General features: G+C 36.9%; 1 protein-coding gene across 6 annotated transcripts in view; it reads right to left on the bottom strand.

The window, feature by feature from the left end:
- The window catches only part of LOC131037732 (diacylglycerol kinase 1), a 101,571-nt gene that overhangs the window by 29,168 nt on the left and 49,267 nt on the right, over positions 1 to 23,136 (bottom strand). For all 6 annotated transcript variants that reach the window (XM_057969918.2, XM_057969919.2, XM_057969915.2 and 3 more), the window contains 4 exons: positions 21,435 to 21,520; positions 20,871 to 20,994; positions 20,328 to 20,376; positions 19,306 to 19,388 (listed from right to left, as the gene is read on the bottom strand). In XM_057969918.2, the coding sequence (XP_057825901.2) occupies positions 19,306 to 19,388; positions 20,328 to 20,376; positions 20,871 to 20,994; positions 21,435 to 21,520 (342 nt within the window). The remainder of the gene's footprint in view (positions 1 to 19,305; positions 19,389 to 20,327; positions 20,377 to 20,870; positions 20,995 to 21,434; positions 21,521 to 23,136) is intronic.

The raw sequence follows: 23,136 nt of genomic DNA, 5'->3' as shown, positions 1-23,136 counted from the left end.
GAATGAATGCATGGAGCATGAGAGAATTGGATGGAACACATGTCAACAAGTGTATGCTTGTATTTATTATTCTATGGGGAAATTACATTGGTGGCCTAAGTAAGATTGTGAGTTACCTTTTAGACATCATCATTAAAAATGTCCATGTACAAAGTGTGATCTAGTTCAAGTGGAATTCATATTGCTTTCAATAACTTCTAGGTGCTTCAGATCATATCTACAATTCTTCAGCTACCTTCATTTGTATTCTAACATTTCTAATCAAAGAAATTTCATTTCTCCAGAAGAAGACATGATTGTACTTGCAAATGCAAACCACATAAATAACCAAATGAATTACCATCAATCAATATTTTGTGAGAATACAGAACACAATAATGGTTAAGCTAACAAGGATATGGTTAATGATATCAGATTTCCACAATCCATAATATTAATCAATGCTGAATTTCTGGATTAGATTGCGTTTTAGTTTGATGCAAAAACTAAAATGCAATCTAATCCAGAAATTCAGCATTGATTAGGGATATAGTTATCATACAAATTTTGGAGCCCTAGAAATTAATGAACCTAGCTAAAAAAAGTAGGACTATATTCAAATACATCGATGATTTGTGAGCCAATTCACAACCACATACTCCCATAACATATAACTAATTATTTCAGCTTTTCACTCTATTCTTAACATGACCTAAATATTTTCCATTATTATAGTGCCAAAAGTTGGTTGGTTGTGTTTGAGATTGCTAGTATTTTAATGTCTAGACAACACAAAACAAAACTATTATGGAAATTGAGCACATAAAGTTTACCAAGATATTCAATGATTAATATAAGAAGTGAAAGCTTTCTTCGAAAGGTTTACATATATGAGAGAAAGCCTACATTATGGACATGGGATAAATAAAAAGAACAAACCAAAGTTGTAATGTCCCTTTTTTATCTAGCCTAGAAATGTAATTAAATAATCCAAATTATTATTTAATTATTGAATAAGGTCATTGCCTACTAAATTAAGGTGAATTCCTAGAGTTTCCCAAAAGGTTATTAAAGGGCATGTGAAGGCTAATTTGGGCATGTTGACTTTATTCTTCTTTTGTGATTGTAACCCTTGTGGTTTGTGCATTTGGATTTGATCAAGCTCAGCCTCTTGAGGATGCAAACCCTCTTGGGAGATCAATTTTGGTGGTGAAACTATCCACCCTAGCTAGTGATTGACGGAATCACTCAGATTTTGAAATTGGATTCAAAGTTGACGTTTGGCAATTTTGTCAAGTCTCATTCAGAGATAAAGAGATTGGGAGTTATTATTTCTTCTGAAGAAAACACACACACACACTTATACTGAGAGGGTGGGTGATTCAGTATAAGACCAACTTTTTCAATTTATAGTTTTGCAATCATAGAAGCAATGAACAAAGCATCCACACAATTAAGATCTAACAAAAAGGAACACACAATGCATACACCCTTACAGGAGAAAACCACAACAAGATATTGCTTTTATAACGAACTTCTTACAACTTTGTAGGTACCAACCTACAAGAACTTCTTACAACTTTGTAGGCACCGACCTACAAGAGACACCAATCCCCTCTACTAAGCACCAACTCAGCAAGAGACTCCAACCTTTGAAATCCAAAGTCTTTATAATGTAGTTGGATCTGCCCTTGATTCCCTTCAAGGTCTTCAACAAAATCTGCCTTGAACTTCTGAAAACTCCACTCATATCTGCAATAAGGTTTTTCAATAGATACTCTCAAATCTGGAATATACCTTCACAAGAATTTTGCCTTTGATCTGCTCATTATTTCTGAAATAAGCCTTCAAAATCTGCTCTCAAAAGGTCCTTAAGTCTGAATTAAGGTCTGCTGCAAATTTGCCTTTTAATTTTGCTCTTTAGACCTCATTAAATTTTCTTTGCATTTGAATAATCTTCAATGAAGGATAGATAAAACGATCCTCAAAAAATTCTTATTTATACCCAACCAAACAACCCTTCACCCAACACTTGCACTCATTCAACCAGGTTGGCCAGCTAATAATTGTTTTATATTTTTATTGTTTAAAAACACTTTGCCCAAAGTGCGTGCACCTTTCTTATAGGGCCAGACCTTGTTTTTAATTTACTTTTCTTGCCCAATGTTGGCGTGTTGTGACGTTTTCACACATCGCCCCATTGCAAATGGGGACCCATGTTTTTTGCTCGTTTTGTTCGTTTTCGCTTTGCTTTTTCTAGGGTTTTGTTAGTTTGTTAGTTGTCTGGATTTAGGGTCAAGCCTTAGGGTTCTAATTACCGTCTTTTCGGACCAAAATCCAGTCAGTTTTGGGGCTTTTGAGTTTCCTTTTCTAGAATGCAAATTTTGAATGCAATGAATTTGCCAGAATGGTCTAATTTTCAATTGGAATGTTCATGCAGAGCTTAAACTTGTCTAAGTGTTGAAGATGAAATGTGAATTTTTGTCCAATTGAATATTTTTGACCAAATTTTGACTTTTTTGAATTTTGATCCTGGGCATTGGAATTGATTTGTTTTCGCCTCGTGAAGTGTTAAAATGTGAAAAATCTTGTTATTTTGGCCTGTAGGAGCAAAATCGCTCCTGTCCCTCAGTGAAGGACGGGAGCTCAATCTCAAATATCTCATCATTCCTGCAGAGTCCAGACAAATTTTACGTTTGAAATAATGGAGAACGACGAGATCTTTCCATTGAATATAAATTGAAGATTTTCATGAGCACAGAAATGCCTCCAGGGGAAAGATCGCTCCTGTCCCTCAGTGAAGGACCGGAGCTACAAATTCAATTTCGCCTTGTCCTTGCAAGATTTTGATGACTTAATGATTTGAGGACGTCCAAGGGAAGATACTTTGCCAAATGAATATAATTTGATATGCAAAAACGAAGGAGAATGACCTATATTGACCATATCGCTCCTGTCCCTCTCCAAGGGACCAGGGCGAGGTACCTTGTAGCTCTCGTCCCTCTCCCAGGGACCAGAGCGATTTCCTTCATTATGCAAAATCCAGACAAAGGTCAAGGCAAGTTTACGTTCAAAAACAAGGAAAAACATGAGATAAATGCGTTGAATATAAATTGAAGATTTTTGGGACGTCCATAACAGTGCTAATTGCCTAAATCGCTCCTGTCCCTCAGTGAAGGACCGGAGCTACAAATCCAATTTTGCTTTGTCCTTGCAAGATTTTAACGTCTTGACGATGTGAGAAGGTCCAAAGAGGTACATTTTATCAAATGAATATAACTTGAAGTGCTGTCGGGGAGATCAACAGGGTAGCAAGTCCGGCTTGAGTGAGGTCCTGATCCTGAAATTTGGCTAAGTCTGGAATGCCCTGATCCTGAATTTGACTAAGTCTGGAAACTGAAAAAACCTCCAAAAACTAGATTTTGCAATATAACTCCTGGAGGTCTGAAACCACTCTCAAACATCCTGAAAGTATATATGGAATATAACTTAAAGTATAAGAAAGAAGAAACATAGAAGGAAATGTCACTTATACTTAAATGTTATATTCCATTAAAATTGTCCTGATCGAGAGTGCGACAAGTCAAATTTCGCTCGTGTCCCTCACCAAGGGACCAGAGCGAAAATGCTTAGTTGAGCCATTCCTGACCTTGTTTGGACGAATCGAGACATCAAAGGCATGGTGAAGGACGAAATGAGCATGATAGAGCATCCAGACTTGATCAAAAACAATGAGATGATGAAGTTTTGCCTAGAGGGTCAAATTCGCTCCTGTCCCTCACTGAAGGACCAGAGCGAAATTCTTCATAAGGTACGATCTAGGCAAAGATCAAGCAAATTTTATGTTCGAAGGCAAGAAAGGAGGTCAATCGAACCCGTTGAAGACAAATTGAAGATTATCAAACGTCAACAAAGGACCAAAATGCTTAAGTTCGCTCCTGTCCCTCAGGAAGGGACCAGAGCGATTTTTGTTGTGGATGACTTTCTTGCACAGTTTGAACCGATCTCAAGGCATGGATGAATAGAAGAGCACATTACGAACCCGTTGAATATAAGTTTTGAAGGTGACAAAGTGAAATAAGGCCCATAGAGCTAAAATCGCTCCTGTCCCTCTCCAAGGGACCAGAGCGAAATTCTTATGAAGGCTTAAAATTTGAAAGTTTATCAAGCATCAAGTGATCACGAAGGATCAAGGAACTTTATTTTGCACGATGATGGTGATTGCAAGTTGGAGAACGCAAGCATGAACCCAAAGACTTGAAGTTCGCTCCTGTCCCTCAGGAAGGGACCAGAGCGATATTGATTATAGTTGCTAATTCCTTCAAAAATCACGTTAAGTCAAGGTTTTGCAAAGGGGTAAAAGGTACAAGGTGTCTTTTGAAGATGATATGCAAGAGTTTTGAACGTAAAAGTGTTATCAATTAAGTTAAAGGACTCATATCGCTCCTGTCCTTTGGACAAGGACCAAGGCGATTTTTACTAAAACACTCATGTTCCGACAAAATCAAGACAATGCAAGGATAGCTAAGGTCAAGGACGTCCTTTAAGAGGCAATGAACGAGGAACCAAGGATGAAAGATGACACGTTTTGGCTAGAGCTTCAGGATCGCTCCTGTCCCTCTTCAAGGGACCAGGGCGATATCACATCTAAGGGACATTTATTTGCAAGACAAGTCACTCAAGTTTGAAAATCCTAGCGAAAATGCCAATTCCAACGTGAGGTTAAAGGCTTTGAACGTCAAAAGTGCAAAAAATCAAGACCAAGTGATGGATCGCTCCTGTCCCTTAGTCAGGGACCAGGGCGATGAGGTACATATTTTCCATGTTTTTTAAAATTTTGGCGCTCAAACGCATTTTTGAATTTATTTAAATGCTAGGAAAATCGATATTTAATTAATGGCATTTAAATTTAGCGCTTGGTATTAATTGATTATTTTTGCCTTGTAAGAAAATCGAATTTATTAATTAAAAATGAAGGCATTTAATAATTGATTATTAATTCATTAAAAAATTAAATGGAGCGCTTGGTATTTATTTGTTTTATGGAGGTCGGCCCTTGTTATTCATTTAAAAATCATTTAAATTGCTTTATTTTTACAAAGTCGGCCTAAATGGTGGTGAGAGGTGTGAGCGCTATAAAGGGAGGGGTAGTTTATTTCATTTTCACATCATCATTTATCATCTCTCATATGCGACTTGGAGAAGGCAAAGGAGGAACGAATTTCATTTCAAGCTAGAAGGCACTAGTAACTTCCAAGGTGGCGCGAATTTAGAGTTTCCATTTGTGCGAACTTGTCAAATCCATTGGAGAACACATCAAGGCTTGAAGGGTGGCGAAGTTGATAAGAGGAACGTTCTTTTGAAGATCACATCAAGACTATCGAATTTCAAATTTTGCCTAGGCGAATTCCTTTATTTTGCATTTTAGAGTTAAGCTCTCAAGTAAGGTATGGCAAGATCTCTTGTTTTAATTTCAAATTTTGATCGTCATTGCCTTAATTTTGAATTTTGAAATTTTGTTTTGCCTTAGCTCAGTTGTTTTTAGGAAATGATTAATAAAGGACTTATCATTAAGTTTCCTAAAATTTGCTCTCTAATTTATGTTATGTATTGCAAAATCATGTTACTAATTTTGAAATGTTGTGTAGGCGTCAAATGGAGGTCTCTTCAAGGAAAATCAAGCCGGATCAAGGACGGTCTTCGCCAGGACGATCAAGCCAAGACATGGGCGACCTCTTCCAATCCAGCGTTCCAAGGCGAGGTACATCATCCTGCACATCAAGGACAAAAGGAGTTAGAACAAGAGTTAATCAAAGATAGCCTCTCAACGACATCAAATTAAATATCTAGCAAGCTTCAAGTGTCAGATGAGGTGGCGTCCTAGTCATCATTTCTCCAATCAGAGAAGTCCATCTCAGCATGTCCAGATTCAATGTACTTAACTCATGGAAGGTGGCACAAACTCCGATGTACCTACCCCGGCTATCCATTGGTCGATTTTTCTAGAAGGGACATGTGTCCAAGCAATACAATTTTATCATTGGTCAAGCATTAAATGTTATGTAATGGTTGTAACAAACCCTAATTAGGGTTTTCATTGTAAAATCTTGGCCATTGATCTTGAATTGATCTAAGCCATCAAATTGTATTGTGGGCACTATATAAGCCCAAACATTTCATTTGTAAAAGGAGAATTAGAGTGAAAGAGATTTTTAGATAGAATTAGAGAGATTTGTAAATAGTTGAAAGTAGTTAGAGAGTAGAATAGGAGGACAAGGCAAGAAATTGTTGCCATTGATTGTAAACAAACTCCATTTTCATTGAAGTAATGGTGAAATATGTCGTTTTTCTTGCAATTTGCATGGTTTCTTGTTGAGTCTTCAATCTTAGATGGTAGATAATTAGATGAATGGAGGAAATGTGATTGATTGATGGTGGAATTCGTACATCCATACTACTAGCAGTTTGTTGATTGCAGACTTGCCTTGCGTAGTCAACTGGAATCATTCAGCCTAAGCTCAATTTCAATTTGTTGCCTCTTCATTGATATGCATCAACTTGGATGGTATCTATGCCTGCGGTGATAACTTGAACATCATAAAGCTCCCCTTAGAAGATTGCACTAGTCTTGTGTAGATGTTCCATTGATGTCAAAACAAGACCTAGTTAGAGTTTCATCAAAAGGTCAAGTCATTGCTCCTACATTCTTAGTATTAGGATTAGATCCTCTCTTCGCCCTTATCCTTTTTCTATTTTTTTTAATCTAAGTTAGTAAGAGCCTGTGTCCAGCAAAGCAGATCGGAAGTTCAATGTAAGTCCCCTTGTGATTCCAGCAAATCACATCATACCACTGGAGCTTGTCCACACGTGGAGACCCCACTAAAAGAACCTTGGAGTCTACCTAACTGATCCTTTACGCGAATCTTCAGCAGTTAGAGACTATTTTCTCAAGAGAGGATAAGATGCCTTTAGGTATTTTATTCTGTGTATGATTGTGTACAAAATACACGTCAACAGAATTGGCGCTAGAAGGAGGGCTTGATCGCGATCAATGTTTAACAGCCAGACTCCAGATTCTATCACTTCAAATTTACGGAGGTTATCTCAAGAGCTTTTGTCCCTCCTCCCGCGCACAACAGAATTGGCGCTAGAAGGAGGGCATGATCTCGATGAATGCTTAAAGAGCTAGACTTCAGTTTCTATTAATTCGTGTCTGCAGGAGTAATCTTAAAGACTTCTTTTCACCCTCCTCCTGCGCACAACAGAATTGGCGCTAGAGGGAGGTCTTGTACGTGAACTCCAGATTCTATCACTTCAAATTTACGGAGGTTATCTCAAGAGCTTTTGTCCCTCCTCCCGCGCACAACAGAATTGGCGCTAGAAGGAGGGCAGAGCATTTGAACGTCAGATCCTGAGGAGCGCCTGACAGTGAACACGAACTCTTGAATCCAAGGAAGATCAGTGGAAAGCTTTTTCTCAAACACTCGAAGGAAGGTGATCGCTGGATCGTCAGTTGGACTTACACAAGAAGGAACCAAGCTGGAACCAGTTGAACGTTCAAGTTGAATCCGAGATATTCAAGATCTCTCTTATTCCAGAAAATCAAAAAAAAGCGAAAAATAGAAAATCCAAAAAAAGTGAAAAATAGAAAATCCAAAAAAATCAAAAAAATCAAAAAATCAAAAAAGAAAGATTTCTCAATGGAGCGGCAACAGTTTCACGAAGAGCAACAAGTTGATTTTCCTGAACTTTGGTGGAGGTTAGATACACAACTTTATCCACGCAGATTGTCCGAGTTTGCAAGACCAGGGCAGTGTCGAGTTCACAAGACTGAGGAACATGATGAAATGCATTGCTTGAAGTACTTATCAAGGATGGAATCGGCAGCGCAGGGAAAAATCTTCTTTTGGGATGTCCCTAGGCCAGAAACAGAAGAAGGCAACTTCAGTGTCCCAGAGACTAAAGATCCTCTTCTAAGCTTCATGTGGATGATCGAGAGTCAGCTCATTTTGGATGGCGTAATGCGTCTTGAAAACATATTGCTACCATTGTGGTGTAGAATTCACAACTCACCTCACTCTGAATTTACTTGCTCAGTATGTGAAATGGCTATCAATCAAGTCAGAAACCAGTTTGGAATGCCAACTTTGTCCGAGGAAGAGTGTATTATGAACATATCTTGGGGTGCACATCTTGCAGCCGAATTTAGGAGAACCTATGAACAGGACATTGCTCCAACATCTGAATGTGAGAATGATCAATTGTACGTTGACGATACCAATGCACCTGATGATCAATGTATTACAATGGATAGCCTGCCATGCCTTGCACCTGAAAAAGAATACCATGAAACAAAAGTTGAAGAATCAGTTGAAAATACAATAATAAAGGAAGATCCAGGAGTTGAACAAGCAATTAAAGAGGATGACTCATTCCTTGAAGAATTCTCACTTATGCTACAAAAGGAGATCCTTGAGATTGAATTGCAGGAGTTTTCAAATGGCCTCATTGAAGAAGACAATCAAGTTGAGATATTGAGTGAAGAGCTACAAATCATCATAAGTGAGCCCAGGTATGAAGAACAATTCAAAGGGGCGCTTGAAGATTTCATCACTCTTATGCTATTTGAGGAAACATTGAAGGATCTTGTAGAGGAAACGCAAATGGAATCACTGCCAAATTTTTTTCTAGATAAGCAAGTTACTGGGAGTGATATGATCCACCATCAGCTCCGACCTCCCGAGACTATACTTGAAGAAGAAAGGCCACCTGAGATTATCTTTGATCGACTAGAGGAGATGTTTGAAGCTCAATCTATCAAGGAGACTCTCATTTTTGAAGATATGCTAACAAAATTTCATGAAGATGCCTGGTTTATGCAAGATATCTCAGTGAAAACAAAGAATCTTGAGCTATTCGAGGGGGCGCTGAGCTTGTTTCAAGAGGAACTTCCTAATCAAGATCAACATGTTGCGAATGCTCGTGGAATAGTTCATCATCAATGGCGACCTCCTGAAGCGGCTGGTGATCTCGCTTCCAACAATATAGTTCCGTCTGAGCTTGAAATATGCCAGGTTGTTTCTTTCCTTAATCCTAGCCTTGAAAGTTATTATGATTTTGGTTATGGGGATTTTGGGAAAACAACTTGCATTTGGATTGATCATGGTCCTAACGAATTACCTCAGTTGATCATTTTGAGTGAAAACTTGCTTGAGTATGAGAAATGCATGGTGAGAGTTTGCTTTTCTGTATTTAAGGATGAATTTGCCCGATTGAGAACCATCACGTTTGCCATGCTCCTGTTGCACAACCTGAGAAATCATGTAAAGTCATGTACATATTTTGCTTCTTTGAGTCGTGTCGAGTCTAGGACTCTTGTATATAGGTTTAGAGTAGGTTTTCTTTTTGTGTTTTTAGATTAGAGGTCTTTTGAGCCTTGTTCTTAATTTGCCTTGAGTCATTTGACTCATGATCTAGTGTGGCTCAGGTAGTTTAGTTGTTTTCTTTTGGTGTGCGTTTTAGTTTAGTTTGCTTTGGGTCGGTTTGTCGGTCGGTTTGCTTTAGTTTAGGTGTCTTGAGTGGGAGCCTCCATCTTGTGAGAAGGGCGTTTGTGTTGTTGCCCGCACGCTGGCAATATCCTGGATCTTATGTTAGACTCATTTCTTAGATATCTATTCATGAAGTGCTCGGAATCCGAGGTTGTTCCTCTTCAGCTTTATCATCTGATCAGGACCTGTATTTGACTTGGAAGGGAATCATTTTCTGTGTCTTGATGCCGACATCTGTTGATTACTATATCTTCACACATTAATAGACTCCGAGTCATTATGGTTTTTAGGCAAAGCTGTGATTGGTGAAAAATCTAAAATCTGGCTTCAGCGCCACCGCAATCCTCAAACCCCAGTAAGCTTCACTGCTTACAAGCCAAAGGAATTGACGAAGAGAAAAAGCAATATCAAAAGGAAAAAATGAGAAAAAAGAGAAAAAAAAAGAGAAAATGAAAGAAAAAAATGAAGAGAAAAGTGAAATGAAACGAAATATCAAAATTGGCTAAAGGGAATATGCGAGTAACTCCATCGGGGCTATAGACGCCTGGCTGGCAATGGAGCAATGTTCGTGAGCTTGCGGCGATAACCTCGTCGGGACTATGGACGTCTGACTGGCAGCGAGGCTCTATCCAGGATGCTTTTGAAGTTCAGATATACTACGTAGCCTATCACAGGGGAACCTGAAAGTCATAGTTGTCTTGTCGAGAGGAATGAATACACTTGCACACACCTGGGTAATCAAAGACTAAGTGTCTAGATATGGTTAAGGATTCTCCTTCTACTTTGAGTACATTTTCTAATCTCTTGATGAGCTAGGTTGAATTTTCCAGAGGTTCTAGGTGTCGATTGAGTCTTTATCTCTGAAATGTTTTTCAACATTTATTCAAGGTGGCGCTAGATGTTGTGACGTTTTCACACATCGCCCCATTGCAAATGGGGACCCATGTTTTTTGCTCGTTTTGTTCGTTTTCGCTTTGCTTTTTCTAGGGTTTTGTTAGTTTGTTAGTTGTCTGGATTTAGGGTCAAGCCTTAGGGTTCTAATTACCGTCTTTTCGGACCAAAATCCAGTCAGTTTTGGGGCTTTTGAGTTTCCTTTTCTAGAATGCAAATTTTGAATGCAATGAATTTGCCAGAATGGTCTAATTTTCAATTGGAATGTTCATGCAGAGCTTAAACTTGTCTAAGTGTTGAAGATGAAATGTGAATTTTTGTCCAATTGAATATTTTTGACCAAATTTTGACTTTTTTGAATTTTGATCCTGGGCATTGGAATTGATTTGTTTTCGCCTCGTGAAGTGTTAAAATGTGAAAAATCTTGTTATTTTGGCCTGTAGGAGCAAAATCGCTCCTGTCCCTCAGTGAAGGACGGGAGCTCAATCTCAAATATCTCATCATTCCTGCAGAGTCCAGACAAATTTTACGTTTGAAATAATGGAGAACGACGAGATCTTTCCATTGAATATAAATTGAAGATTTTCATGAGCACAGAAATGCCTCCAGGGGAAAGATCGCTCCTGTCCCTCAGTGAAGGACCGGAGCTACAAATTCAATTTCGCCTTGTCCTTGCAAGATTTTGATGACTTAATGATTTGAGGACGTCCAAGGGAAGATACTTTGCCAAATGAATATAATTTGATATGCAAAAACGAAGGAGAATGACCTATATTGACCATATCGCTCCTGTCCCTCTCCAAGGGACCAGGGCGAGGTACCTTGTAGCTCTCGTCCCTCTCCCAGGGACCAGAGCGATTTCCTTCATTATGCAAAATCCAGACAAAGGTCAAGGCAAGTTTACGTTCAAAAACAAGGAAAAACATGAGATAAATGCGTTGAATATAAATTGAAGATTTTTGGGACGTCCATAACAGTGCTAATTGCCTAAATCGCTCCTGTCCCTCAGTGAAGGACCGGAGCTACAAATCCAATTTTGCTTTGTCCTTGCAAGATTTTAACGTCTTGACGATGTGAGAAGGTCCAAAGAGGTACATTTTATCAAATGAATATAACTTGAAGTGCTGTCGGGGAGATCAACAGGGTAGCAAGTCCGGCTTGAGTGAGGTCCTGATCCTGAAATTTGGCTAAGTCTGGAATGCCCTGATCCTGAATTTGACTAAGTCTGGAAACTGAAAAAACCTCCAAAAACTAGATTTTGCAATATAACTCCTGGAGGTCTGAAACCACTCTCAAACATCCTGAAAGTATATATGGAATATAACTTAAAGTATAAGAAAGAAGAAACATAGAAGGAAATGTCACTTATACTTAAATGTTATATTCCATTAAAATTGTCCTGATCGAGAGTGCGACAAGTCAAATTTCGCTCGTGTCCCTCACCAAGGGACCAGAGCGAAAATGCTTAGTTGAGCCATTCCTGACCTTGTTTGGACGAATCGAGACATCAAAGGCATGGTGAAGGACGAAATGAGCATGATAGAGCATCCAGACTTGATCAAAAACAATGAGATGATGAAGTTTTGCCTAGAGGGTCAAATTCGCTCCTGTCCCTCACTGAAGGACCAGAGCGAAATTCTTCATAAGGTACGATCTAGGCAAAGATCAAGCAAATTTTATGTTCGAAGGCAAGAAAGGAGGTCAATCGAACCCGTTGAAGACAAATTGAAGATTATCAAACGTCAACAAAGGACCAAAATGCTTAAGTTCGCTCCTGTCCCTCAGGAAGGGACCAGAGCGATTTTTGTTGTGGATGACTTTCTTGCACAGTTTGAACCGATCTCAAGGCATGGATGAATAGAAGAGCACATTACGAACCCGTTGAATATAAGTTTTGAAGGTGACAAAGTGAAATAAGGCCCATAGAGCTAAAATCGCTCCTGTCCCTCTCCAAGGGACCAGAGCGAAATTCTTATGAAGGCTTAAAATTTGAAAGTTTATCAAGCATCAAGTGATCACGAAGGATCAAGGAACTTTATTTTGCACGATGATGGTGATTGCAAGTTGGAGAACGCAAGCATGAACCCAAAGACTTGAAGTTCGCTCCTGTCCCTCAGGAAGGGACCAGAGCGATATTGATTATAGTTGCTAATTCCTTCAAAAATCACGTTAAGTCAAGGTTTTGCAAAGGGGTAAAAGGTACAAGGTGTCTTTTGAAGATGATATGCAAGAGTTTTGAACGTAAAAGTGTTATCAATTAAGTTAAAGGACTCATATCGCTCCTGTCCTTTGGACAAGGACCAAGGCGATTTTTACTAAAACACTCATGTTCCGACAAAATCAAGACAATGCAAGGATAGCTAAGGTCAAGGACGTCCTTTAAGAGGCAATGAACGAGGAACCAAGGATGAAAGATGACACGTTTTGGCTAGAGCTTCAGGATCGCTCCTGTCCCTCTTCAAGGGACCAGGGCGATATCACATCTAAGGGACATTTATTTGCAAGACAAGTCACTCAAGTTTGAAAATCCTAGCGAAAATGCCAATTCCAACGTGAGGTTAAAGGCTTTGAACGTCAAAAGTGCAAAAAATCAAGACCAAGTGATGGATCGCTCCTGTCCCTTAGTCAGGGACCAGGGCGATGAGGTACATATTTTCCATGTTTTTTAAAATTTTGGCGCTCAAACGCATTTTTGAATTTATTTAAATGCTAGGAAAATCGATATTTAATTAATGGCATTTAAATTTAGCGCTTGGTATTAATTGATTATTTTTGCCTTGTAAGAAAATCGAATTTATTAATTAAAAATGAAGGCATTTAATAATTGATTATTAATTCATTAAAAAATTAAATGGAGCGCTTGGTATTTATTTGTTTTATGGAGGTCGGCCCTTGTTATTCATTTAAAAATCATTTAAATTGCTTTATTTTTACAAAGTCGGCCTAAATGGTGGTGAGAGGTGTGAGCGCTATAAAGGGAGGGGTAGTTTATTTCATTTTCACATCATCATTTATCATCTCTCATATGCGACTTGGAGAAGGCAAAGGAGGAACGAATTTCATTTCAAGCTAGAAGGCACTAGTAACTTCCAAGGTGGCGCGAATTTAGAGTTTCCATTTGTGCGAACTTGTCAAATCCATTGGAGAACACATCAAGGCTTGAAGGGTGGCGAAGTTGATAAGAGGAACGTTCTTTTGAAGATCACATCAAGACTATCGAATTTCAAATTTTGCCTAGGCGAATTCCTTTATTTTGCATTTTAGAGTTAAGCTCTCAAGTAAGGTATGGCAAGATCTCTTGTTTTAATTTCAAATTTTGATCGTCATTGCCTTAATTTTGAATTTTGAAATTTTGTTTTGCCTTAGCTCAGTTGTTTTTAGGAAATGATTAATAAAGGACTTATCATTAAGTTTCCTAAAATTTGCTCTCTAATTTATGTTATGTATTGCAAAATCATGTTACTAATTTTGAAATGTTGTGTAGGCGTCAAATGGAGGTCTCTTCAAGGAAAATCAAGCCGGATCAAGGACGGTCTTCGCCAGGACGATCAAGCCAAGACATGGGCGACCTCTTCCAATCCAGCGTTCCAAGGCGAGGTACATCATCCTGCACATCAAGGACAAAAGGAGTTAGAACAAGAGTTAATCAAAGATAGCCTCTCAACGACATCAAATTAAATATCTAGCAAGCTTCAAGTGTCAGATGAGGTGGCGTCCTAGTCATCATTTCTCCAATCAGAGAAGTCCATCTCAGCATGTCCAGATTCAATGTACTTAACTCATGGAAGGTGGCACAAACTCCGATGTACCTACCCCGGCTATCCATTGGTCGATTTTTCTAGAAGGGACATGTGTCCAAGCAATACAATTTTATCATTGGTCAAGCATTAAATGTTATGTAATGGTTGTAACAAACCCTAATTAGGGTTTTCATTGTAAAATCTTGGCCATTGATCTTGAATTGATCTAAGCCATCAAATTGTATTGTGGGCACTATATAAGCCCAAACATTTCATTTGTAAAAGGAGAATTAGAGTGAAAGAGATTTTTAGATAGAATTAGAGAGATTTGTAAATAGTTGAAAGTAGTTAGAGAGTAGAATAGGAGGACAAGGCAAGAAATTGTTGCCATTGATTGTAAACAAACTCCATTTTCATTGAAGTAATGGTGAAATATGTCGTTTTTCTTGCAATTTGCATGGTTTCTTGTTGAGTCTTCAATCTTAGATGGTAGATAATTAGATGAATGGAGGAAATGTGATTGATTGATGGTGGAATTCGTACATCCATACTACTAGCAGTTTGTTGATTGCAGACTTGCCTTGCGTAGTCAACTGGAATCATTCAGCCTAAGCTCAATTTCAATTTGTTGCCTCTTCATTGATATGCATCAACTTGGATGGTATCTATGCCTGCGGTGATAACTTGAACATCATAAAGCTCCCCTTAGAAGATTGCACTAGTCTTGTGTAGATGTTCCATTGATGTCAAAACAAGACCTAGTTAGAGTTTCATCAAAAGGTCAAGTCATTGCTCCTACATTCTTAGTATTAGGATTAGATCCTCTCTTCGCCCTTATCCTTTTTCTATTTTTTTTAATCTAAGTTAGTAAGAGCCTGTGTCCAGCAAAGCAGATCGGAAGTTCAATGTAAGTCCCCTTGTGATTCCAGCAAATCACATCATACCACTGGAGCTTGTCCACACGTGGAGACCCCACTAAAAGAACCTTGGAGTCTACCTAACTGATCCTTTACGCGAATCTTCAGCAGTTAGAGACTATTTTCTCAAGAGAGGATAAGATGCCTTTAGGTATTTTATTCTGTGTATGATTGTGTACAAAATACACGTCAACATGGCGCCATCTCCTACAGGGGTCAGCTCTCTCAGGGACTTAACAATTATATTTAAGAAACAATTTTATTACCCTTTCTCTAGGGTCAACTAAGGCAGATTTAAAAACTTTAAACTCTATAAGAAGTGCTATAAATTTAACACATGTTCTCTTCTTCATTCAAGACTGTCATTGCTTGCCTTTCACATCAATGACAATATTCCAACATATTCTATAACCAATTGGACACCTATATTCACATGGAGCTTTACTATTTTGGAATAAAGTATTTTTTTCATATCGGACATAGTTTTATGAAGTTTCAAATTATTTGCTTGTTAGTAGTATATTCATTTGATGTCATTATGAATGTTTGATTTAATCAAAATATTTGAAATTGAAGATTAAAGTGACATGTTGGAGAAAATATGAAAGGTCGTTTTGAGAAAGATATAAAAATCGTCAAGCAAGATATTAATTCCCTATTCTTCCAGATACTAGCACATCCTTTGAAACAACTCCGTAACTTTCATGGTTCGAGCAATCTTCCAGGTGTGAATCATCTTCCATAAGCGGAAAGCTTCTAGCTTGGCCGTAGTGTGGAATCTTTGGAAAAGATAAATTTCAAAGTACAGGAATACTTGGTGTGGCTTTCATATTTGGAACAAGCTTTTGAACTAGCTGCATCTTCCACTTTTCCATCATGTGAACAAACCTTGTGTGCAAGCTAGAGTATTGCTATGGGTCAAGTATTTGATTGCTGAAGTCGAGATTGTAATAAAAGATTTGTTTCCAATTAATAATCAAATTGGGTTACTGTTTGAGGAGAATAATATCTATGTAGAAAGGAAAAGTCAATCACTACATATTCCTTGGTCTTGACTCTACAAATTATATGAGTATGGCATGAGATTTTTTAATAAGCACGATTTCACAACATGAGTATCTACATTTTGGCAAGAGAATCAAGTCGTGCGAATACTATGATGGTTGTGAGTGATAGCAAATAACTATCACTACGAGCCAATAACATAACCACCGCCTAGCAAGGTGACTATCATTAGCTTTTAATAGGCTCTATCATAGACTGTAGGGGGGATTTTTCCATTACTTTATTAAATCACCCAACATAAGGTGTTGTATGATGCACCCACAACCTAACAAGGATTGCTCAACAAGTAGGACGAAAGGCCTACCATTCTAGCCCTAGTAATAGTTTTAAATGCATCAAAAAAGGAATGCCACATGGGGTAAAAGAGCCAGCCAAGATCCCAACTCAACTATGAATCTTAAAGCATACACATATGACATCACAAACCTAACAAAGAGACCAAAATGAACCTACAAGAGCACAAAACAATTAGAACAAAATCCATAATTAGAATGACCATGTTGTTGGGTGAGCATGATTGTAGGTGACCCAAATGTTCCTACATCAAACACACTTGGAAATTGAAAAATTATTCCATGAGCTCAAGGCTCATGAACTTGTGTGAACCTCAAAATTAAGATCCCATGCTTGTTTCTAATCCAAAGTGTTTTTTTCTACTTCCTTCTTCATCTTTGTTAGACATTCACTTCATGTCTTCTTATTCCATGGGAAATCTGCCACAATTTCTATTTCATTACCTTCTTTCCACAAACCTAAATCTTCATTCACTACTATTGCTTGATTGCCCCTTATAGTCAAGATGCAAATTTACCTCATTGATAGTCGGAAGATACATATTTCCTCAAGAAGCTCTATCTCAAAGTCTTCTACTACAAACTTCTTCAAGACCTTATATGGTCCCAACAGTTTCTTTTCCTCTCATTCATGAGCAAAGATCAACTCTCTAACTTTAAATGTATATTTCTTTTGAACTTCAGAATTTCTCTTCGAATCTTTCAGTAATTCCTTGGGATATTCTTGCATATGTCCATCGCCTACTTAATTTGTTCTACACCCTTTTGATAACAACTTAAAAGGATATTAAACATGTCTGTCAACAAAATTCATCTTATGTGGAACTTTATCCATCCTAACCGTTGTTCCATTTCTTGATACTTTATCTAAAAATTGTTATTCAAAATTCAAACATACTATATAATCGTTCCCTACCTCATCATTGTCTTTTAATGAACTCAAAGTACACTTGCTCCCATCCTTCAAATGGCATAAGTATTCTTCCTTCCATCATGTATACCATCTCGATCAAACTGCAATGGTCTTCCCAACAAAACATGGGAAATATTCATAGGCATAATATCATACAAGATTTCATCTTTAAAACTATTAATCTGAAAATTGACCAAGCATTGTTCACTTACCAAGAGTTGATGCTCCTTTTATGCCCATGAGATTTTGAATGGATTTAGGTGCTTGATCCTCTTTAGCACAAGATTTTCCACTGTTTCCTTAGACACCAAATTGTCTTTGCTTTCGCTATCAACAATGATGTTGCAACATTTTACTTGAGATTTGCATATAATTCTAAAAAGATTCTATTAAGTGGCTCTCTCTCCTCTTTTTTATGGTTTCAACAAAATTCTTTTAAATGTAAGAGCCTCACCATGTTCTAGTTCCTCCCTGTGTTCATGTGAAGCAAGACTTTCTTCGTCTACTTGAGCAATATGATTCATAACCGCAAATCAACTACACTTGGCACGCAATAGATGTGGGCATTCATAGGGCTCTATAACCACCCTCTCCACATATCTATTAGATGAATCCTCTCCCTCTTCCTCTTACCATAATATCCTATTCCTCTTGAAGTATGCCCTCCATCTTACAATTTGGGCTTGAATTACTATTTTGTGGAGTGTTAGTTTGTCTATGTTGCTCTCTACTACTATCAATGTGTCCTCTACCTCTCACTCCAGGATTATTCTATTGCTTCCTTATCAACATTTTTTCTATCTTTTAAGGCATATATAGGCCTCCTATACTATCCTTACTAGGACCATATTCATCTCATCTTCGATTGATATTTGATGTTCATTGATGTACCTTATAGTCTATTATTAAGTTTCTTCTCTATGACAAGCTCCAATTTTGAGCTTGTCATCCATGTACTCATTGACCTTCATCTCTCTCTTTTTAAAATTTTGTAACTGTTTTATTAAATTCAATTGATAGTATGCCAATAAGAAATTAGACATCAATTTTTGCAACCATTTTATCCCATGATCAGCTTCTCCATTCCTCTTCTATATTTATGCATATGCACATGATCCCACCAAAAGAATGCATGAACTTTCAACTTAGTATTAGCAAATCAAAATACTTTTTCATTTTTGAACTCCAATTTATGAGCTCCTTAGATTTCAAGCACCCACTATAACATGGGGCACCATTCGTGATATATTTCTTATGCGCAACATAGCTCTCAATAATGGTTCGTTCATGTAGTCTTGTGTTCCCTGCTTCTTCATCTTTACTCACATTATTGACAGGCACACCTCTTCTCCATGTTTACCTTTCATAATTGTGAAAAGTCCAATATTGCAGACCTACAACCACTTTTATACGCACTAAGTGTTTGTGAAATTTATTACCAGGCTGCTGCTCATTATTTCTAAGGGCTTTTGGAAGTGATTCAGACATGTTTACCCATCATATTAATGAAAATCCAATTTTATAGACCTATAATAAAATAAAAAAATGTTTTTGTGAGCATTTGAGTCTTTTTTTGTTTTTTAAATGTGCTGGGAAAAGGGGGACGGCTGGCCGTCCCCGGGATGGTTAGGGGACGGGGGGATGTCCCCTTTGTGAGTCACTGCCGTCCCCAAGTTTCCAGGACGTTTCCCACAAATTTTGCAAGTTTGGGGACGGCGGGGGGACATCCCATAGCCATCCCCAAGTCCCCAAAACGTCCCCGGTACGGGGATGGGGGATTTTAACCAAGGGACGCGTCCCCGGGTTATGTAGGATATTATCAGCCATTTTGCGGCAGGCAGAGTGAGAAAAAAAAATATCACAATCTATCACAATTAACCTACAGTTCTGAAAATAACAACCCTGATGAATTGAGAATTCAAAAGCACAATGAGCTCTAAGCATGCAACAATCATATACCTGATTCACAAGTTGATTTTTGAATCTTTCTGGATGCAATTTCCTTTCCGCATGAAAAGCATATGATACTTGTGCATCCATGCCTACAACACAAAAAAATCATTTCATGCATCAGTTTTTTCAATTTCCAATTTTGTTTGTGACAATAGTAACACAGAATATAATAGGTTATTTAAATTAGCTTATTAGATTCAATTTTATTTAATGACACTTGTAGCACATATTAAAATGAGTCGTTAAATTATTTTAAATAGTTTCTTTTTTATAAATATTATTCTTATGCTGATCTTAAACATTGTTCTTTTGCACTTTGATTTTCTGTTAATAATATATTATTAAATGCATATAAAACCAAATTATCATTTATCTTTTTCATGCTAGAATAAATTCCATAGTTGCCATGCAAGTATTTGTGTTCAATTAAATGTTCAAAAATAGTTTGCTGTTGTTCAAAACAGATTATACCAACCAGCAGTGAGTATTGGAAGTGCATAGGATGTTAGGCTATGCCCATACCAAAATGTATTGAAATATAGGGGCAAAAGAGAACTATGAAATTTGTGTTTGAGTGCTTAAACTAGGTAAATAACATCATAACCTATATTCAACACAAATACTTTAAATTAGACAAAGGAAAACACTAAAACACAAAGACTCCATTTCTGGAAAAAGGGTAGAGAATAGAGTATGGGCAGGCCCATTCCGCCAAAATTCAAATGGAATTCAAAGCCAACAGTTGCACAAATCCTTCGCATTGAACAGGTTAGCACCTACACAGCTATCAACCCAAAAACATGCATTCTATAACAAAAATTTAATATCCTCTTTTATTAAATATATCTCTTATAAAGGGATATTTGAACTTCAAGTGAACTTTAATTGTATCTTTCCTCCACATTGTGGTATGCTTAACAGGAATACCCTGTAGCATTGCTTTGAATTCATTGATATCTATAAAAATGGTTAGCCAAATTCAAAATGAAGAGTAGCCTATAGTTTTCATGCTAGAGGCATATTCTCACCTAAGCTGAAGTAATTCCAAAATCCTCCACGAAAGGTATGATATCCTTCCTACAAAAAAGGGGTGTCCAAAACGTACATCAAAAACAAATATTGATTCAGTGAAAATTTTATTTCAATCCAATAAAGCAACCCAGATTTTGCACAATTCACCATACTGTAGTAGAAAACTTATACAAAAAACATAGGAAAATTTAAGGATTAAATAGAGCTGAACAAGAATTTGTATGAAAATCTATCTTTATGGTTGCACATGACAACTAATACGTATTAAAAAAGATCAATACATATTGCGAAATCCATAGCAGATTAGAAGCTGATTTGCACTGATCAAAAGCATGATAAAAGCCTTTATAAAACTATATCTTTATTCCATCACTGCAAGGCCATAAGTTGCTCATATTTTGTGAAGGATATGAATGCATTTTAACTAATTTTTTAACTACATAGAAAAGTGCTATCATCAGCCACAATGCCAAATTCTATCATAAAAAGTTACAAATTAACATAAACATAAAACACTAGAATTAGTTATTCTTGACAACCTCATTTAGTTGGTCGGACTGAGATACACGTTTGAAAGCATGAAGAGAATGTGGTAGCTCTAAAGGTGGCAATGGATCAAGCGAACCTTCTGTTGGAATTCGCATCCTCATGATTACATGCCAACTGAAAACACATTACAGAAAAACTCACTTAAGAATACAAAGAGAGTGCCATAAATAATTTACTGAAAAAATGATAAAAAATCTGACAGCACTATTCACAGGAAAATATGATATATATTGTTTTCAACATGTCTTTAGTCACCTATTTATATAAACTACTTTTTCTATTAGCCAAAAAAACATGGCTATTTCAAAATCTGAGCTTGAGTAAACTATTTGGTCTGGATACAATACCTAAAAACATATGAATTATAATTTACGAATGTATATTTGAGAAGACATTATTGTTGTTTCCAGTTAATGTTATCTATACTTGAATTTGAGTAGTCAATAAATTAGATAAATGGTTTGTATTCTAAAATTACATGTAAGTTGACATGAAAAATTAGCCAATGGTTTGCTTAGCTTTATTTTAAATTGAGGATTTAAAGAAACAAACACCTGTCTACTTTCATAGGTTTTGCCTTCGTCACTTGGAATAAAAATTTCTTTGCAGATTCACGATTAGTTCCAGGATTCTTCTTTCCCTGAAGCACAAATTGTTTGGCTTAATATTAATAGATTCTAAGCCTAATCATGCAAGATGTAAGCAAATAATCCAACTTCAGAATAAGCATGTTTCTTTTCATTAGACTATAACACAAAATTTACAATAGAGTTATTCTTGAATTTTTAAAGTAGATTACAGAACTGGATAAAATTCACACCAAGAAAAGATCTAGTGATACTTATAATACAAGTAAACAAATAAGAAAAGTATCCAAGTCAAAAAAAGCTCAAAATAATAGCTTCAAGATATGTTAATAATACTAACTTCAAGAATAGACCTGAACATAAGTATCTGAAGATACTTGTAGTGTGAATTGGTTTAAACACGAAGGAATCAAAAGCTCAAAAACTGATTCATAAGGATTGGAGGACACAATCTCTAAAAGGCTGACATCTTTATGTCCATATTTGTGTTTTCACATGATATGCCACAACTGTATATGATTATGTGGAATAGAAAATCACAATAATTAAAAAAAATTATCCCACGAGTTCAATTCATTTGTATCATTTGCCATAATTTTTATAACATCTCTTGTCTTCTCTGTTTTTGGGCCTAATAATATCCTAAATACATTATTATGTCTCCTTTCCTTCTAAAACGTGCCTCTAATTCCACTAAGACACAGGCTGACTGCATTTTCCAACAATTTGCTATGGCTTGATAAAAGAATGCATATACTCGCTGACAAGATGCGTATATTTACATTAAATAAGAAAATAAGAATAATTACCACCTTAACCTTCAGGAATGCAAACTTAATCAGCACTGAGCCTACTTTCATTGGGACCATAGTCCAATAGAGGAATTTAGAATCCAATATGGAATGGGACACAGAAAGAAACTATGTATGATGTCCTTTTTAGTGCATTTGATAAAAGAATGCATATACTCGCTGACAAGATGTGTATATTTACGTTAAATAAGAAAATAAGAATAATTACCACCTTAACCTTCAGGAATGCAAACTTAATCAGCACTGAGCCTACTTTCATTGGCACCATAGTCCAATGGAGGAATTTAGAATCCAATATGGAATGGGACACAGAAAGAAACTATGTATGATGTCCTTTTTAGTGCATTTGATAAGGATTTTAATGTCATACTGGGTGAGGTGAATTTCCATTTAATAACATAAAATAATACTTCTTCAGAACTCATTTGATACATACTTCATTTTTGTACCTAGTTTTCTCTTTTATCTGTGTGTACAAACAGCAGCGCTTGAGCAAGTTCAACAGAAAAAATTTCACATATGTCAAGGGTCTAGCAGCTTCCAATTAAACAGTGATAAATGTATCTACCAGTTTTTCTCACTTTGGGGTATACTACGGTACCCAAATGGTTAAACATCATGAATCAGCACTCACATTACCTTTTACTTCTATATCAAGAAGCAAAAATAGTGACAGAAAGACACAATTTAGATCAATCATTTGGTCAAATGCCTGTGAAGGTCAAAGACACCTTGGTCAATTGCATGCCAAACACCAGACCCCTCACATAAGCTGGGAGTAAGTTTTGACAGTATGTTGAAAAAGCATCACAACATCACCAACCAAATCACTCACAATGTTAGTACGTACCACATAC

Source organism: Cryptomeria japonica, chromosome 6 (genome assembly GCF_030272615.1).
Source record: "Cryptomeria japonica chromosome 6, Sugi_1.0, whole genome shotgun sequence".
Lineage (NCBI taxonomy): Eukaryota > Viridiplantae > Streptophyta > Pinopsida > Cupressales > Cupressaceae > Cryptomeria > Cryptomeria japonica.
The sequence above is the reverse complement of the archived record's forward strand: the minus strand, read 5'-3'. Positions and strand labels throughout refer to the sequence as shown.